This window comes from Gopherus flavomarginatus, chromosome 1, assembly GCF_025201925.1.
Source record: "Gopherus flavomarginatus isolate rGopFla2 chromosome 1, rGopFla2.mat.asm, whole genome shotgun sequence".
NCBI classification, from domain to species: Eukaryota; Metazoa; Chordata; order Testudines; family Testudinidae; genus Gopherus; species Gopherus flavomarginatus.
This window is the reverse complement of record NC_066617.1, coordinates 321,419,106-321,439,378: the sequence shown is the minus strand read 5'-3', so window position 1 is coordinate 321,439,378 and position 20,273 is coordinate 321,419,106. Positions and strand designations below refer to the sequence as shown.

General features: G+C 37.3%; 1 protein-coding gene across 10 annotated transcripts in view; it reads left to right on the top strand.

The window, feature by feature from the left end:
• NBEA (neurobeachin) overlaps window positions 1–20,273 on the top strand; it is an 881,590-nt gene that overhangs the window by 723,405 nt on the left and 137,912 nt on the right. For all 10 annotated transcript variants that reach the window (XM_050937106.1, XM_050937099.1, XM_050937102.1 and 7 more), the window contains 2 exons: window positions 1,420–1,535; window positions 14,797–14,909. In XM_050937106.1, the coding sequence (XP_050793063.1) occupies window positions 1,420–1,535; window positions 14,797–14,909 (229 nt within the window). The remainder of the gene's footprint in view (window positions 1–1,419; window positions 1,536–14,796; window positions 14,910–20,273) is intronic.

The following is a 20,273-nucleotide window of genomic DNA, read 5'->3' as shown; positions in this document are numbered from 1 at the left end:
TTTTGTAGAAGTTCCAGAGACTTGGTCAAGCTGCTGTGAAAGGTCTGTTTCCTGCACTCTCAAATCTCCCCCTTTTAGTCAACAATTTTATTTTTCCGTTGACATTAGCTGTTGTGACCGTTCATGCTCATGGAGCGCAAAGTGATCTCTTAGACAGCTAGCATTATTCCTATGGAGGGACAGAGATTTTAGACTTGACTGTTAACGGTGGCAACCTGTATGTGTTGCTAAGCTGATGGGCTGCTACCATTTAGAGTATGTGTCTCCACTAGGAGCTAGGCTGTGATTCCTAGCTGGAGGAGACATATGCACACTAGCTCTCATCAAAATAGCGTCGCTGCAGTTGCACATGCAGCAGCAGGAGGGAGTAGCGGCTCTGCGTACACACCTATCCAGACCCCATGAGTATGTACTTGGATAGCTAGCCCAAGCTGCTGCCTTTGCTACCATGGCTCACTACAATTTTTGGCCATGAGTGCTAGCATATTTCTCCTGGAGGTGGGAACCACACCAGAGTTCTGACTGTAGACATACCAACAGAGCTTTATGAGGTGTAGCTTCATTACTAGATAGGAATCTCAGTAATAAAGTCTGGAAGTCATAAATGTGGGGGTTGTTATGGCTGTGTATTGGAGCTAAAATGTATACTTTGGTAACTCTGTTTAGGACAATGACTGTGTCTAACTCTGTACAATGTGTTGTATAATAGGGCTCTGAATCTGAATTGAACTGTGGATGCTACCACAGCATGAAAGTTTAATAATAGTAATAATAATTAATAACAACAATAAATTACTAAATGCTTGCCCTGAATTCAATTCTCAGGCCTTGCAAGCAAACACCACTCTTAGTTTTGAATTCAGTTAACTCCAACAGCTAAAGGGAATAATTCCTGTCTTCTTCCACAGCCCCCTCTTTTCTTTCCTCAACAAACCCAGCCTCCATTACAGTAAATATAAGATAAAGTCTCTGGTGTTCTTGGAACTTGTTGGGTTTGAAAGCTGGGATAGGCAGGCTGCAGGGAGGGGATTCACTAACTTCATTGGTGTGTAAATATCCTCTGTCTGTGATTCTGGAATATATCGCACTCAAAGCCAGCTTTCATTCACCTTAATGTATTTATCCTCAAAATAATCCTGTGATGTATGGAAATAGTATTATCCTATTTTAAAACTGGAAGACCAAGGCACAGAGGGTTTAGCATTTTTAGCAATGCTATAGCACTGCTAAAATAAAATAGAGATTTTTATATAAGAAATATTCATTGTTCAGATAAGAGTGGTAGTGTTTTGTTGACTTCATTAAACAAAATAAAAAGGCTTTGAGACAGTGTCATGTAAATCCTACCAATAACTTTGCTCTGTACTTTAAAATTTAACAAGTTTCTTAAAATAAACATTCTTTACATTTAATTCCCAGGAGAATATCTCTGGCCACTCCCAGACAGCTTTATAAGTCCTCCAACATGACTCAGCGCTGGCAGCGACGAGAGATTTCTAACTTTGAATACTTGATGTTCCTCAATACTATAGCAGGTAAGGTTCTAACTCTTTAATCCCTCATAATATATTTATGTTTGTCAAAATCTTGAGTGCCGTGACTTGATAGAATATATTTATCCCTCTGGAATTCAGCTGCAGTTTTATGATAGATTCTGAAACACTCACATTAAATTTTATCAGAAAACGCACAACCTATCACTGAGGGTTTAGATTCATTTATTGTTGCGAAGGTTGTTCCTTGCTCTGCTTCTGCCATTTCCTCTGCTGACAGCTTTGTCTGAAGCTTTATTAGAGTCAACAAACCATTGCCAGAGTGTGTCTGGAAATAATAATGGGAAAATGTAATTTTGCTACTTCGTCATTCTCAGCAACAGCAACTAGACAGCAGAATAACAACAGTGTTCTGCCTAGTACAGTTGTCACCTGGATTGTGGTATGATTAGTTTACAGCATCTTTTCTCTTTTAGTTCTTTGTACTGAATTATTATATCAGATTAGGTATTTAAAATGAGAAATGACTTCCATAGATATTCATTCTTTATTAGTAAAATAAGAGTTTTCTGGCAGTCGTAACTAATTAAACAGTAATTGTGGCAATCCCACTTCCATCTTCCTGTTTTCTATATATTGGCAACATTTGTGATTTGAAATGTAAAAAAGAGGCAGCTTTCTGAATGATATACAAAAAATGTACCGAACATTGGTCACTGTTATTTCTCCAGCAGCATATCTCATAAATTGCTCATGAATCTCACCATAGGGAAACTTTCTCATGTATCCCACAGCAATGAACTCTAATTGAGAATAAAATTAACTCCACCAAGCATATCAACATCACTTTGTACTCCAGTGTTGGAGCTGACACTCCGCTTGACTTAGTTTTCATTTTCATGCTTGAGATGGTCCTCCCTAATATGTTCCTCAGGGCAGAGAGCTGAAGGAACTCATGTATCTAAAACCAGGTTTAACACCTCACCTGTTCTTTTCCTCTGACTAGAACTGGGTGAATTTTTTCACACCAATAATCTCTTTGCCAAAAAAATGCCAACCAAAACCATTCACAAGTCCAACATGAATTCACCAAATAATTTGGGCTCCAAATTTTTTTTTTTGGGGAGGGCTAGAGTCACAAGGAGACATAGGAACCATTCACAAAATCACTGGAGAAGGAGGAGGAAAATATGGTGGTTATGCTGTGTGCCCCTTTTGCCCAATAGTTCTGTGATTAGAGCCCTTATCTGGGAATCCCAGGATCAGATCCCAATTCTGCCAGGTGTGAGGCAGAGACTAGAACCCAGATCTTCCACCTTCTAAGTGAATGCCCTAACCACTAGGCTATGGGAAGATATTATGGAATAGGTCTCAATCTTTCATGTTGAAATGTTTCCACTTTCTTTGTATAAATAATTAAATATTAACTGGAGTAGGAAATGGAAGCTGTGTGTCCCCTTTCCCAGGTGGGTGCCCTGACCACCAGGCTCTAGAGTAATTCTCTCTATCTCTATGATTCAATAAATATTTAAATATATATACAAAGTACTCCAGCTTCAATAGAAGAGATTGAGAGGCCCCGGTGAGCTATTGAAGTATTATCATGATATAGTTGGAAAACCAAGACAGAGTGTAGGTGACTTGCCCTGTGCCATGCAAGAAGGATGTTGTAGAACTGGGAATCTAACTCAGATATCCTGAGTCCTAGTCCAGTGCATTAACCACAAAACCATCCTTCCTCCATAATTTTCTTCTTATGTTTTTAGTATCACTCTGTCAGCAGCTTTTGTAAATAACATCTGTTTCTAGCCCTTTGAATCATAGAATCATAGGACTGGAAGGGACCTTGAGAGGTCAACTGGTCCAGTCACCTGCATTCATGGCAGGACTAAGTATTATCTAGACCATTTCTGACAGGTGTTTGTCTAACCTGCTCTTAAAAATCTTCAATGATGGAGATTCCACAACCTCCCTAGACAATTTATTCTAGTGCTTAACCACCCTGACAGGAAGTTTTTCCTAATGTCCAAACTAAACCTCCCTTGCTGCAATTTACGTCCATTGCTTCTTGTCCTATCCTCAGTGGTTAAGAAGAACAATTTTTCTCCCTCTTCCTTGTAACAACCTTTTACGTACTTGAAAACTGTTGTTATGGCCTCTCTGTCTTCTCTTTTCCAGACTAAACAAACCCAATTTTTTCAATCTTCCCTCATAGGTCAAGTTTTCTAGACCTTTAATCATTTTTGTTGCTCTTCTCTGGACTCTCTCCAATTTGTCCACATCCTTCATGAACTGTGATGCCCAGAACTGGTCACAATATTCCAGTTGATGCCTTATCAGTGCAGAGTAGAGCAGAAGAAGCACTTCTCGTGTCTTGCTTACAACACTCCTGCTAACACATCCCAGAATGATGTTCACTTTTTCTGCAACAGCATTACACCGTTGACTCAGATTTAGCTTGTGGTCCACTATGACCCCCAGATCCCTTTCCAGAGTACTCCTTCCTAGGCAAAAACTATGAGGAGTCCAGTGGCACCTTGAAGACTAACAGATTTATTTGGGCATAAACTTTTGTGGGTAAAAAACTTACTTCTTCAGATGCATGGAGTGAAAATTACAGATACAGGCGTAAATATATATTGGCACATGGAGAGAAGGGAGTTCCCTTACAAGTGGAGAACCAGTGTTGAAGGCCAATTCAGTCAGGGTGGATGTGGTTCAATACCAAGAGAGAGAAGATTGCTTTTGTAGTGAGCCATCTCCCTGGACATTCAATAACAGATTTAAAAGTAGCCATTCTTCAACAAAAAAACTTCAAAAACAGACTTCAAAAAGAAACTGCAGAGCTACAATTTATTTGCAAACTTAACACCATCAGTTTGGGCTTGAATAGGGACTGGGAGTGGTTGGCTCACTACAAAAGCAATTTTCCCTCTCTTGGTATTGACACCTCCTCCTCAATTATTGGGAATGGACCACATCCACCCCTGAATCGGCCTTCAACATTGGTTCTCCACTTGTAAGGTAACTCCTTTCTCTCCACGTGCCAATATATATTTATGCCAGTATCTGTAATTTTCACTCCATGCTTCTGAAGAAGTGGATTTTTACCCACAAAAGTGTATGCCCAAATAAATCTGTTAGTCTTTAAGATGCCACCGGACTCCTCATTGTTTTTGTGGCTACAGACTAACATGGCTACCCCTCTGATACTTGCTTCCTAGGCAGTCATTTCCCATTTTGTATGTGTGCAACTGACTGTTCCTTCCTAAATGGAGTACTTTGCATTTGTCCTTATTGAATTTCATCCTATTTACTTCAGCCCATTCCTCCGACTTGTCCAGATCATTTTGAATTTTAATCCTATCCTCCAAAGCACTTGTAACCCTTCCAAGCTTGGTATCGTCTGCAGACTTTATAAGTGTATTCTCTATGCCATTATCTAAATCACTGATGAAAATATAGAACAGAACCGGACTCAGAACTGATCCCTGCCAGACCCCTCTTGTTATGTCCTTCCAGCATGCCTGTGAACCACTGATAACTACTCTCTGGGAATGGCTTTCCAATCAGTTTTGCACCAACCTTATAGTAGCTCCATCTAGGTTGCATTTCCCTAGTTTGTTTATGAGAAGGTCATGCGAGATGGACTCAAAAGCTTTACTAAAGTCAAGATATACCATGTCTAACGCTCCCTCCCCCACATCCGCAAGGCTCCTTACTCTGTCAACGAATGATAGTGGACACACTCCAAAGTGCTTTTTAAAGCATATTCTTGATAAATCACTGTACATTATTAATCAGTTTTGAAATGCCCACTCATTTATGCTTACAGATATCACCAACTCATCCAGACTTGGAAGACATGATTATGTCTGAGGTGGTATAAAAATCATAGTGATACTTATACTGTCGTCTCCCACAATAGACAAGTTCCAGACTTCAAAGATCTCTTTAAAATATCCCAAAGGTTTCCAGTAAAGTTGTTGTTTAACCTGTAGTTAAAGACTACCTCCGCTAGACAGGCTTTTTTTATTAGTTATTTGGGTGGGGACTTAAGGAAGGTTTCCCTGTAATTGGTTTCACATCATTCATCATTCAACTCCTTGTAACAATGTGGCCCTACATTTACACTCTAGATACCCAGCTGCTACTGAATACAAGATTTGAAGAAATACTGGTTTGTTTTTCTTATTTTTGCTTGTCTGTGTGCTTCTGTTATCTTCTTCTTTCCTTTTTTTGAACACAGAATTGATCGCTACTTTGCTGGTGTCTTTTTGTGATGTGACACACCTGTATTCACCCAGCTGTGAACTCATCAAATTTCTGAAAGCTTGCAAATTCTGTCAGCCTCAGGCTATGTCTACACTACACTGCTTGCAGTGACATGGCTGTGTCTCTTCAACCGTGCCACTAAAAGTCATGCAGTGTAGGCGCTGTTTGTCGGCTCTCCTGCAGACAAAAACATCCACCCCCAACGAGCGGAGTTTGCATTGTCAGCAGAACAGCGCTCCTGCCGACAATACGCTGTTCACACTGGTGCTTGTTGCAGCAAAACTTTTGTCTTTCGGGTTGGGGATGGGGGTTTAACACCTCTGAAAGACAAAAGTTTTTTTGTTCTATTGCCAGGGTAGACATAGCCTCACAATCTCACTGTGCAATAGATGCAGTGCTTCTTGTCTAACCAAATGTTTCCCACATTTTGCTGATTAGTATCCAACTTTAATTAAGCCTTTCTGTAATAGACATTCAAACTAAAATTTAGATAAGGGATGTTTCATCTGCACGTAATATTGCCTAACCTGTGTAAAGATCTAGGTCTTCAGAAGAAGATAAGCTATGTTCCCTGATCCTTTTGGTCAATCTTGGATTGACTAATGTATTTCTTACCTCTCTCACCCTTGCTGATGACGTCTTGATGCCACACATGTTAACACAATTTGTATTTTCCATGTGGGGAGCCAATGTGCTGATTAGTGAAGGATTCAAAGAAGACCATAATGCATGTTATGTTAAATGAATTCCCTTCATTAGCTCCTGTGCACACTACCCAGAGTAGGATGTGAATAGGGTGTTAAGCAATTAATGTTTGAGGAACTTTCCCATATCATGCAAAACATTAATTAAAGCTGCTCCTTCTCTGTAACCTGTCTGCATTGCTTGGAACTACTGCCAGAGTCTTCCTTAATGATCTACAAATTCTCTAATCACTTTTCACTTTTCCAAGTTGAGTAATATTAGCCTTTGTGCTGTGCTGGAAATGCAGTACCACCATATCGTCTCCTAACCCACCGACCCCCCCCGCCCACAAAGATACCTAAGAAAAGGCCAGATCCCTCCTACGGGGCTGGGAGCAAACACTAGTGTTTTCTTTGTTGAAAATGGCTCATTCCAGCCCCTCCTACAGGGCTAGGAGCAAACACTAGTGTTTTCTTTGTTGAAAATGGCTCATTCCAGCCTTCATACACTGTAGTGCTATCACCTCTTCTAATAGTCCTATAACTCTTGCGACATGATAAATCTTCTTAATCTCTTCTATAACAGCTGTCTAATGGTGCAAAATTATTATGAAATAGGCGTGGCCTTTCATGCAAAGTACATATGAAAACCTAGAAATGCCTCTGCATCATCGTGAAATAATATTTATCTTGCTTTCTTACATTTTGAAAGTTCATTTAGTAAGTAGCAAAACTGTTAATTTATAGAATACATTTCAATTCCAAAAGCTGTTATATTCTCTGCCTTCTCTTCTGCTGCTCATAGACTGTTCTCAATGTTTTGTTTTGAAAGAGAGAATAAAATTTATCTTTGACAGCCTAATCAACTGCTCAGTTCAAAAAGAAACTGCCTACAAAACAATGCACTTGCCTACAAAACATTTTCCCTTTATTGAAAACAATGCTGTCCAAATGCACAAGTTTCAAGCAGAAGGTATATCAAATGCTGGCAGGAGAGCACCTTCAACAAGGTATGTGAGTCGGTCAATTAAAACAAAATATGGTGTGTGCAATTTCATCGGCAACTTTGGAACATTTAATATAATTATAAAATCTTGTGGTAAAGATGATGTCTTTACCATAGAATAGAGATATTGCATATTTTATTTGCTTTCTCTCTGAAAGTGTGATTTTACTTTTAGATTTATAGTCCTTCACAGTGGGAACAAATATAAAATATTTGTTTTAACGGTGTAAACTTTTTTACCCAGAATGTTCATGCAGACAGTGATGGGCTAGTTTTAGACCATTAGCTGTTTGTTTAAATTGCACCATCCTGTTTAATATCCTCATCTTCAACCACTGAGAGAGAGACCCCCCATTAATTCTTTTTTTCTGTCACTGTGCATCTGCTAACTGACTTGTTCATGTCATCTGAGTCACACATTAGCCACTTAAGTAGCATGGATGTTTGCCAAATTGTATCCTGGTAAATAGTTCACAGCTCTTTTCGTTATATTTCCTCTTCTCACAAACAATAGATTTCAACTAGCAAGTATTTTTGTTACTTCTTTTGTCCACTCTTTTGTAGCTTATCCTTCTTCCTGCTATTATACCAATTTTGGCATCTAGCACTTTATGAAACCATAAGAAATCATCCACATGTTCTCATATTATCCTTATTGCAATCATTCAAACACAGTAGCACTGAGAACTGCTGGATACATTCACCAGTGGGATTTCTGACACAAACCTATTTCCCTTCTCTTGACATCTGTGACTCTGTCCTTTCACATAAGATCTCTTTTGCCCACTTGTAATACTGTTAGCTTTAGATAATTGGTTGCTGTCTCTGCAGCAGAATCACTGAACCAAACACCAAAATCTACAACTCAATTCTCTACTAGCTCCCTGATGAAACAACATGCCTGTCTTCACATTCTCAGTTCCTAGCTATTGCATAATTTCCTAATCAATTCTTCATATACTGATTATTTTTCGTTGAAACGCCTTCATTGTGCCACTTTATTTCTTATCTGTAAGTCTGCCTATCACCTCTTCTGAAACACTGTCCACTTTCATCTTTAACTCTGCTTCTCTTACAGTCTTTACTCAGACCTTAATCACTGTCTATGTCAACTACTGTAGTTCTCTCTTCCTAAATCACTGTTCTCTAAGCCTAAGTAGTCCAGAACACTCGCATTCAAGAACACGTGATTTCCATAACTTTCTTTGGCTTTCTGTCCCTCTGGAAATTCAATTCAAAATTGCCCTCTTCATTTTCTAAAATTTCCAACGTCTTGTTTCAACCTGTCTTTGTAACCTCCAAGCTGCCTATTTTTTTGCCTTTTTATTCTATTTTAAAGATCTTCACCTCTTCCCTGCCCTCTCTTCTGACTTGAGCATATTTCATCATGCTTACAGCTCAGTTTTTTTTTAAGGGAGTTTGGATTTTTTCCCCCCCAAAGGTAAACACTGCACTCTGCTATTTATCAATCAGTCTCAGTTTTATACTCTCTGTGCCCCTGGTTTTTGTCCTAGTTTTGTAGACATAAGCCTTCCTGGCCAAACTCCCTCCAATCCCTTCTCAAGGATTCCTTAGTTTTGAAGCAGTAGGAGTTATAACTATACTAATTGACTTGGTGTTCTTTCTCCAAATTCACAGGAAAACAGGCCTTATGATATAGTAACAGAATGTGTGTAAACTGAACGCTCTAGGTGATACAACAAAAAAAAGTGTTTTCTTACTATTCTCACTTGGTAAGAACATAGGTGGAGGGAAGCTTTAAAATAATCAAAGATACAAGAATCGGAATTGGGGAGAGAGTGTTATAACTACAAATCTGTGCTGAGATCTCTCTGTGGTGCCCAGGTTTTAACGTGTTAAATTTTAAATCTAATTCTCAGACTTGTAACTGATTTCTGCTTTTTTTTTTTTAAGGTATGTAAATTACCATACTTTTTTTTTAAAAAATGCCTGTATGCCATGGCTTCTAACAAATACTGGGAGTAATTATGTACAGAGTTCCTTTTAAATGCTTTCCTGTAAGGACTGGGGATTATTCTTTTTTGAAGGTTTGTGGGGGAAAATGGTACATCCAGGTAATGAATGTAGACCAACTTCTACCCCCTTCCTCTTTTTTCTCCTGTTTAGCATTTTCCACTTTTTTACCCTGTGATGTACAAGCCCTCACTGGTTAATTATGTATATATTTAGCTACTGCATGTGCTGGGCTTATTATTGTCATCTAATTAGATGTAACTCGAACTGCTTGCTTCTAGAAAAATCATTAAAAATTCTTTCCTAATGACCTAGAGATGACAAAATGTCTGTAAAGTGTGAAGAAGCAGACAAGCACAGGAACATCGCTCTTAAAGAGTGTTAATCCAGATGCTGCAATCATCTAATTAAACAATATTTTGCTGTCATTAACATTTTCACCACGGAATTGCAGTTATAATTTCTTTGTCAGCTGTCTCTAGATCACTTTACCTTCAAAACTGAAGTGCCATATAAAAACATTAAATTGGATGGTTTAATTAAAAAGTTTTTTTAATAAAGAAACATTTCCAGTATTTCTGAGATCTCATTTACTGTACCTCAGTTTTATTGTTCAGGTAGATTAGTGTCATAGGCTTGCATTATTTAATATTCAGTCTTTAACATTAATCTCTAAAAGCTTAGCTGATGAAAAATCTGAAACTGCTGAAAAGGTACAGTGTCTACCAAAAGCAGTACAGGTGTATGTTTTATAATTATTCAACAAAACAGTAGCAATTCTTGTGTATAAACACCAAACAAGTGGTATTATGATAAAATATTGTCTGCTCTTTATAGTCAGTAAATGATAATAGCAGGATCAAAAGCAATCAGGAGACTGTTCCTTGTGGAGTTAAACAGTGATATTTATGCATGTTTAGAATTATGGATATATAACCCCTTTATACCACAACATCACTGTTGTCCATCCAGATATCCATAAATACAATACCCTATGACATCTTGTACATACTATGTCTACATTCACAATGTATATTAACATTCATTTACTCAATTTATTTTATATGTTAATGGTATAAAATTGTTGAATTAATATTGAATAACATTTTATAAATAACAACATTTATACCAGCCATGGTTAGTGTTTATACAATCTTTTATATATTCAACTACTTTACAAATATTAACTAATTAATACAACACGCCAGAGAGAGGGTGAGACAGAAATATTATCCTCCCCATTTTACAAATCAGAAACAAACAAAAAAAGATTAAGTGGCTTGCCCAAAACCACATGGCAAGTCATAACCCAAGTCTCCTGATTTACGATTCTTTGCTTAATCTGCTAGGCCATACTACCGCTCAGTGAATATGTATAAATAAATGTTAGAATAAATTATATAAGTGATTTATGGATTCAACAGTTAAATTATTTTATCTGAAATATTTTATCATTTATTGTAGTCTTGCTTTTTGAGTTGCTTTATGGTATAGAATTATTATACTCTTCTTCATTTATGAAAGAACAACCCATACGGTAGTAGTGAAGTACAAAGAGTTCAGAGGAAAGCAGGGAGAAAGATTCCTGTGATGGCATCAGGCTCAAACTGCTAACCATTTCATGCCAGTAGTCCCATTGGCTTCAATCAAGATGATGATATGGCAAGACAACATCAGCACATTTATTTTAAAATAATAAAATCCTTTGCAGTTCTACAGCACCATTCTTTTAAAACTATAACTTGTTTCCAAAAAGAACTAGATAAGTTCATGGAAGACAGGTCCATCAATAGCATCCCCATTCTCTGAATGTCCCTCGCCTCTGTTTACTTTGCCGAAAGGTGGGAGTGGACAATAGGGGATGGATCTCTCAATGATTGCCTGTTCTTTTCATTCCCTCTGAAGCACCTGGCCTTAGCCACTGTTGGAAGATAGGATACTGGGCTAGATGGACCATTGGTCTGACCCAGTATGGCTGTTGTTATGTTCCTATGTTCTCATCTGAGGATCTCCAAGATCTTTACTAATATTAATTAATTAAACCCTTTTAGGGAGGGGAAATTGATATCCCATTTTACAAATGTGGAAAATGAAGGCACAGTAAAGTCAAGCAACTGTACCAGGGTGTTACTTCAAAACTTTGGCAAAGGCAAGGAGGAAGAACTAAAACTATTAATACTCATTCCTTTGCTTTAGCCACTGAACACCTTTCCCCTCTCTCCTTTATGCAGATAATTCTTGTATGCTCCTTGAATCATATGTTTGATAAATGTTCATCTGCTCTAGGAGTCTTATAAGAACATATATTCACTGATGTAGTAATTGTTGATATTATGTGAGAACTGTATTTGTATTTATTTCCTCTTTATTTGTACATTGCACATATATAGGTATTAGATCAATTTTCCTTTCCAATTCCTATTTGTAGCTAAATTAATTTTATTTTTTCTGATATAACACTGATTTATTAAAAGTACAAAATAAGAACACAAAAACTGTTAATACCTACTTTTATTGGTATCAGTGAGACTGTAGGTAAAAATAGAGAAATGCTTGTTGTTTATCAACATTCATTGAAAAAATAGTGTGTTTGTGGAGCAATGAAAGTTTTATATTTCACTAAAACAGACATGATTTTTCTGTAGAACTGCCCAGAACAAGGAAGCCTGTGTTTCCCTGTGCTGCGTTTTGTATCCCAGGAATCTGTCCAAAATCTGGAAGGAAGCAGTTAGTGAGACAGGGCTGTAAATCTGCAGCAGGACTGGGAATTGTTAACGTAGGTTATTTCAGTCTGTTAATTTAATACATACATACACACACACACACACATATTTATTACATGATTTTTTTAAAAGAATCATGTTGCATATTATGTGATTCTCAGTAAGTCAATATGGTAGCTGGTGCAGGATTAAGGGACTTGTTTTTTTTTAATGTTTCATATAATTGAGGGTTTTTTTTTTTACTACTTCTAGCTACTAGTTGACATGGATATAAGGTTCTTTCATATTTACCATCTTCTAGTTGGCAATTCATTCAGAATTTCCAACTGATTGATTTTAACTGCAAATTATTGTTAGAAATTGGATCTACAAATTGACTTTGCTAATTTGAACTGCTTACTTGTGGTAATGGGGATTTGTTTCTTAGATTTGGGGAAGATGCCTTGGGACTAGAGTTAAATTCAGTCTTTTTGAGGAGATTTTTCATCTTGACAATAGTTAGGAAGTAACATTAAAACGAAATCCACCCATCCATTTCAACGGATGGGAAACTTGATGGGGCTGGTGGTGACCAGATGATGGGAGGAGGAGAATACATGCTGGGGAGATGAAGGGGGTATTCCCTCTTCCTCCTGAGTCTAGCTAATCATTGACCAGCTCTGGGAGAAAGGGAGCTGATTGGCCCCCCTTCTTCCATTAGTTTAAATCCTAATCCTGGCCATGTGGAGTCTCTCTTTGCTCTGTTTCAGCAACTGCTTTCCCTCAGCATCCAGGAGGTGCAGTTAAGTTAAATAGGAATAAAGATTTAGTAATTTGTGGTAGCAGTGTTAGTTCATCGCAACTTATGGTCAGTTCCCAGTGTGGTTTAAATGATTCACAAAAGTAAAAGACCTAGGATTCTGCTGATGAACCGTGTGCTCATGGTTTATGGGGAAACCTTAATCTTCACAAGATGAGGTCCCCCTTTAATACCCTCTGTCCCATTTGTGAGATTGGGGGTGAGGGTGGTAGGTCTCAATTGAGCGAGTTGAGTCCTGGAATAGGCAGACGAGAAGCTATCCTGAATTATGGATTATATGATAGGACCCCTGGAACCACTTAAAGTGCCTGGTGTGTGAGTGTGTGTGTGACAGGGAGCATAGGGCTCCTCCCCTACATTAAGTTTCATGACATTGTGGGCTGCTGCTTAAAATCCATTCCTGTGTCTGTTCTCATTTGCCACCATGCCCAGATCAACATTATTGTAATAGAAGTTTGGTTGATATCTTCGGTTACAACACACTCATGCACACCCATACATACCCTCCCTCCCTCCTTCCATTCAATGCTTTAGATTAAACTACAGCTTATAGGATTGACATTACTTTGTGTATGTAGTCCAGATAGTTCTCCACAATGTTCTTCCATGATTTAAGTCCAACGTGTAGAGGATAATATATAATTTATTAAGGCTCTGATCACAAGCCTAATACCCAGCCTGAGTAGATGGGCTGGATGCTGGATACTGGGGGCAAGGAGTGGAGCGCAGTTGTCCCTGAATTGAGAAGCAAGCACAGAGCTGCCTTGCAGAAGCTACTTAAGCCTGCGGGCTGCAGGAGCCTCCATGGGGCTTAGATACACACCCAATGGGTGGGAAGATAAAATAATCTGCATAGTAGCAGATCATCCTAGCTCCTTGCAGATCTCCTACTCCCTTTGCTCTACTATGTTAAAAAAGTCATTAGAACAGGGTTTCACGCTGGGCAGGCAGTGTGCCAGACTTACCTCCAGTCCCATTCCCACCACTGCAGTGGAATTTCACCTGTTTCTCAGGAAAGGCACCCTCCACCATCATGGGAGATGGCGTGCAATTAACCTTTTGGGTAAACCAATATTAGCAGAGATGGGCCCAAACCTCAAAACCTGAGATTCAAACTCCAAAACTTTGGAAGAGACTAGATCCAGTTCTGAACTTTGCAGGTTGGACCCACTTCTTTATTTGTTACTTACCATATGTATCACACTCGTCACAATGGATACACTTAAACAAAAATGATTTTTCCAACTTTAGATTTCAACAGATGTTTAAGAATGTTGTTCATTAATAGAGGCCAGGGCCGGTGCTTCCATTTAGGCAACCTAAGTGATCGTCTAGGGCACCAGGATTTGGGGGGGCTGCAATTCGGCGGCAGGGGTCATTCTGCGCTCCAGGTCTTCGGTGGCAATTCTGCGGCGGGTTCTTCACTCGCTCCAGGATCCGCCACTGAAGGGCCACGAAGACCGGGAGCGCAGAAGGATCTCCTCACCGCCGAATTGCTGCCGACTGCGAGCGCGGAAGGACCCCCGCCTAGGGAGCCAAAAACCCTGGCGCCGCTCCTGATGGAGGCTATCAAATAGGATTAAGTGGCATGTGTTTTTTGTTTTTTTGCCTTCTCTTCTTCTTACACATAACCTATGTGGCTGCTGTCTTCTCAATTTTCATTCACATACATGCAAATGGGAGCATGTTTTTCCCTTCAGGTGATAACTGTATTAATATAATAGCAGATAATCGGGAACATAAGATACAACAAATATAAAGATAATTTACTACTGGATTGTTTATCAGTAGCATAAATAGACAATATTTCATAACTTTTACAAGATTGTTTTTTCTTCATTAGGACGAACATACAATGATCTAAACCAATACCCTGTATTTCCATGGGTGTTAACGAACTATGAATCAGAAGAGTTGGACCTGACCTTACCAGGCAACTTCAGGGATCTTTCAAAGGTAATTTTCAACCATTTATGTTAAAGAAATCTAGCCAACCTTCTTAATGAAATAGAATATTTTCAATTTTTGTTACTAAATCGGTGGAATTAATAAGTTTGGCAGGAAAAGATAATTATTTTATAAAGGCTCATGAAGACTCATGGGGGGAGGGATAGCCCAGTGGCTTGAGCATTGGCCTGCTAAACCCAGGGTTGTGAGTTCAATCCTTGAGGGAGCCATTTAGGGATCTGGGGCAAAAATCTGTCTGGGGATTGGTCCTACTTTGAGCAGGGGATTGGATTAGATGATCTCCTGAGGACCCTTCCAAGCCTATTAATCTATAAGTTATTTTGATATTTTTTATTATGGAAGATTGGTATTGTTTTGTTATATCAAATAAGTGTTAAATGGGAACTTTTTTTTAAGGTGTCTGATGTATTTTACGAGCACAGTGGCAAAACTAGTTTGAGACATATTAAACCTCCTGTGAATATAAAAAGGAAGGTTTCCATAGCTCCTGAAATCATTAGTTTTCAGCCTTGTGGACTTGTGTGAAAATTCAAATATAGATTTAGGAAAGCAAGCATAAAGTCCCCAACATGCCCTGTTAAAGACAACATTTGGCACATGTCAGAACCATTTTTGCAGTTATGTTATTTTAGGTTCAGGTTTATAAGGATAGATTTCCTTAGCTCAACTGCCATTACATGGCACACTAAAAGAGTAAATGACAAAATAATTTCATAAGTAGAAGGTGATTTCTATGGTACATAATTTTGTCCTTTTAGGATGTCACCTAGATAAGACTTTTTTCTGTTTTAGACTGAATCTTTATATTATGGTGTTTTTATGTCCTTTATTGATTGGCTATAGGAGGGTAGATGTGTGTATTCCTAGATATCAAGATCTCATCCAAATAGTTGTAAACAAAACATATTGTATTAGCAATTTTACAAACTGAGAGAAAGATAAATAGAAATAAACATATCTTGACACATGTAGTTAACTTTTAAAATATTTATTTCATTTCCATTCATCTCTGAATTTCCTTGATACAGTGGTGATGGGGAGAATAAATGCTAGAAGGACTTTCCTTGCAGTACCTCTAGAAGCCAGAAGTACTGTAATCTTGTTGGGAAGCCTGCTCTCATGACACGTCTAGACTAATTTTGCACTTGGCATGTATGGATAATACTTGGATAGCTAAAGCAGCTGGAGGGACTGATTCAATGGTAAACCTGCATATAATCCCATTTTTTTCTTCAAAACCATAAATACCTAAATTACATTTTAAAAAGGCCAGGTCTAAACAAACTGGTTGAGGTCTAGCCTCAGGTTATGCAGGGCACTCTGCTCTTTCACAATATTATTTAAAAATTTCCAAAGAAATTCTTTGCAAGTATATAATGAGGCTGTAATTTATATCGAGTGACAACAAAATCTACAATAATAGGATATCAGCTTTGATAGTACGAGTATGTCATGTCATTCCCAAGAAAGTGAAAATAGTTTTTCACTTTTCAATATTGTTTATGATAATTATAAAACATATGAATAAGAATCTTCATCTCTTCAAAATCTCTCAGATTTGCTTTCCTAATATTTGCAGCAGCATGCAGCAGTTTGCATAGTACAATGCATTGAGATTACTCCAGAGTATGGTTTCATGAGAGTTTTTTTAAACAATTTAGGTCTGATTGAGTCCATATTTGGATGGGATCCCACCAAGGAACATAGGTGTTACAGGGAGTAGCTTACTGATTTAGTAGGTTCACTTTTCTTTGAGGAGATAGTGACTTGTTAGTGAATTAGCCTGCTTTTTTTTATTTTTTGTTTTCTGTGGTATTAGGGGGTGCTGTGCTGCTCTTTTAGAGGAGATTCAAAAACAAGTCCCTGACTACTTGTGTTCATATTAAAGAATCTTTTCCCACTTTTCACAATAATACTTTACCTCAGAATCCTATACTGCCCAGTTTGGATAATTATATCCTGTTAATCTAAAATTACCCTATGGTTCAAATTGGAAAAGTTCAGAGTGCTCAGCAGTTCCTCTGTTGAAATCCATTGTATATAGTGTTGCTGAAGCAGAATAGCTGCTGCATTGCAACCAAGATGTGGGGTGTATTCAGTAGTGGAAAAGCCATCCCTATATGTAATCTGCAAACCGCGTGGGGTTCTTATGGATAAAAGGAACAGAATTATAAGCTTTCATTAACACGTTATTCTGGTGGTGCCTCGTAGCAACTAAATAGGTTGCATTTCAAAATGGACTTAAAATGGAGCATAGATTTTTATTTTTCTGTGAAGGTAGTTGACTGTTTCACACATGGTTAGTTTTTGTGCCTTTTGAATATTCTGTGTAGTTTTTGTCTCGTTACTCTTCAAACATTTCAACAGGAAGTCTTTATCATTGGACTGTGGCTGAAATTTTTTCTTGGCAATCCTACTTTCTTTGTCTATCTCCACAAAATTTGGTAGAGAGGTGGATCCTGAGTAAGTCTAGTGGAGTTGCTAATTTTTAGTCATTATTCACATTACAGTTGAAAGATTGTGTGCTATGCACACAGGTCAGATTGATGGAGAACTGGGCACATGTACAATCTTCTCCATCAGGAGCTATCCCTTTCTGTCGGATTTTAATCTACAACAAAGAAGTGTTCCTGCACTGCTCCTGGCACATTAGGACTTCCTGCATAGCGACTGATGGATAAAATCTTCTCTGGTAGCTGCTGCACTTCTACCTCCTCACAGGTCTACCCTCAACGCCGTTGTCCAAGTCCCCATCCTTTTAAAAAAAAATGTAGGAAATTAATACCCTAAATTTTTTTTCCCAGAAGCAGTTACGGTTCCTACACATTTAACATACCTGACACAAACCCACAAAAGCAAGGAAATAAAAATTCATCTGCCTTACATTTCCATATCTTTGTTGCTTTGAGTCAGGTATTTTATATAATACTAATGTTTTATATTTTATGGAAAATAATTTTTAATTTAATAATTTACTCACCATATAAGTAACAAGTATAAATAGTATTATAGTAAGTCATGTTCATTTTTACATTTATTTAGTACCATAGTTGTATATTTACATTTCCATAAAACAAAATAATTTTGAGCTTACGTTATACCTCAGTGTTTTCATTCTGTATTGTTCAGGTTGCTGTATTGCATCTATCATTATAGTATCTTCGTATGTTTAAAGAACTGCTTGTCCAGTCACAAACAATTACATTTAAATACTAGTTTAAAAATAGGCACATTCTCTTTGTTCATAGTATTCTGTCAAATTTTCTATCCCTTGGTTTTTTTCCCTTACATGCTTAATTGGAGATTTATAAAAAGGGGCACGGGGGCAATCAAGGTGCTGTAGCTGTAAGATATATTGGACCCCTCATTTGATTAGACAATGTAAGCTCAAGTTTTATTCATTACATACACAAGGTTAAAGGTTATATTTATTGTTTGACAGGACGAAAAGCTAATGAAAGAGGCTGTCATAGATACATAGATTATCTTTTCACTACCAAACCATCAGGTGATCTGTTTCTTTTCTCATTTGTTGAGATTTCCCATGCAAAAATACCAGTGGCCGTGAGTATTCACATGAGAAATGTGTGTTCAGGTCATATTGTACACTGAATTTCTTTAAGGATAGCACTTAGAATTGAATGTGATTTGTTTGTGTAAAATTATTTGACGTTTATTCCTAAATTACAGTGAGTGCATGAGTTTGACAAGCTACATTGTCCCTGCTCATTAAAGTGTAAATGGGAATTTTTCCTCATTTACTTCCAGTCATGCATCCTGTTAAATAAAATGGTTTCTTCGTAAGGCAAAGTCCTACTAATATTGACATGTGTATGAGCCATCACACGCCCATTCATTGAGTGGAAAAAATTATATTTTGTTAATGCTGAATGTGTTTGACTGACAGATGATGATAAGCGTAACCACTTTCCCATATTACTGTGCCACTTTAAGAAAAGGAAGTGATAATGCCTCAAGGCTTCTAAATGTAATAATGCAAATGAACACACCCAAGTGTGAGTATTTCAAGGCAAACCACTCTGAATACTGCCAAATGTCTGTATACTATGTAATGGAGTTTATGTGGTTAGCAAAAGCCTTTCTAACCAGACCTAAGCTGCACAAATTTCTTCATTTTATTTTTAATTTTGCCCTTTACCACATGTAAATATACCACCAACATGGAAATGTGTTAAATTTCAGTCTTGTATAAGCCATAAAATTAAGCATTTACCTTTCTTACTTTAAACAAAACTCCTATACTTCAGAATCTGAATGAGGAGTTATGCTGAAAGAAAAAAGTCTATATTAATTTACTAGCCATAAAACAGCTTATATTTTGCATAAATTTAAAGTAATTTTTAGCATTTAAGTTTTTCAATTAAGTTTTAAGATTTTCTACCTTAGTGGTGTTTACATCAATTAAAAAAATTTACTATTTAGACCGAGCCAAATTAAATCTACGCATGGTAATATTTTCCTTGGCAATCAAATACCACATTGTTGCATGCATTAGGACTGCAGATAAATAAATAAAATAGATACTGTATAGGTCAAGACCATATAACATCAATATTTTAGTGACCAAACCAGTAGGAAGATAAATTTGTCATTACTGTAGTGAGGAATATACTTCTATAAATACAGCCAGTAAAATGGCAAATACCGCATGAGTTAGCATAACATGTCTAATGGATAAAAGCATTAAATTTATCAACAATACACTGGTTGAAAGTCTGGAAACCAAAAGAGATTAGTCAGTTATCCAGGTAACATGCCATGGAGCAAATAGCAGAAATTTTCTGATGTTAAACCAAATACTCACTTTGTTTTTAATGGAAAAAATTCACACAAATTGTGCTGACTAGAATAGGTTGTAACGACTAGCTTTTTGTGCAGTATGTACATTAAAAGTAAAATAATTGGACATTAGTTGGCTATAGAATCTTTTATTTTACAAACTTGCAGAGGTAAACTTTTGGCTGTAGTAAAATAGTGGATTACTTTGTTGGTAGATTTTAGAAACACATCATGTAGAGTGAATAATTAGATATTATTTGATCTGACCCTATGCAGAAGAGGTTTTTTAAACATAGGAAGTTAAAGAAATATTAATATGCTTTTTTTTATAAAACAAAGGAAACTATATATTTAGATGAAATGGCTATTTTGTAACAATTTCTATAATAATTTTTTTAACATGAAGTGTCAGAACAATGAATTAGCCTTGAGTAAATTAGACTGCTAGACTAGACTTGCATCTAAGGCTGGGACTCAGGATATTTGGGTTCCCAGCTTTACCTTACACTTCCTGTGTGAACATTGGGAAAGTCATTTAATCCCTTTGTGCCT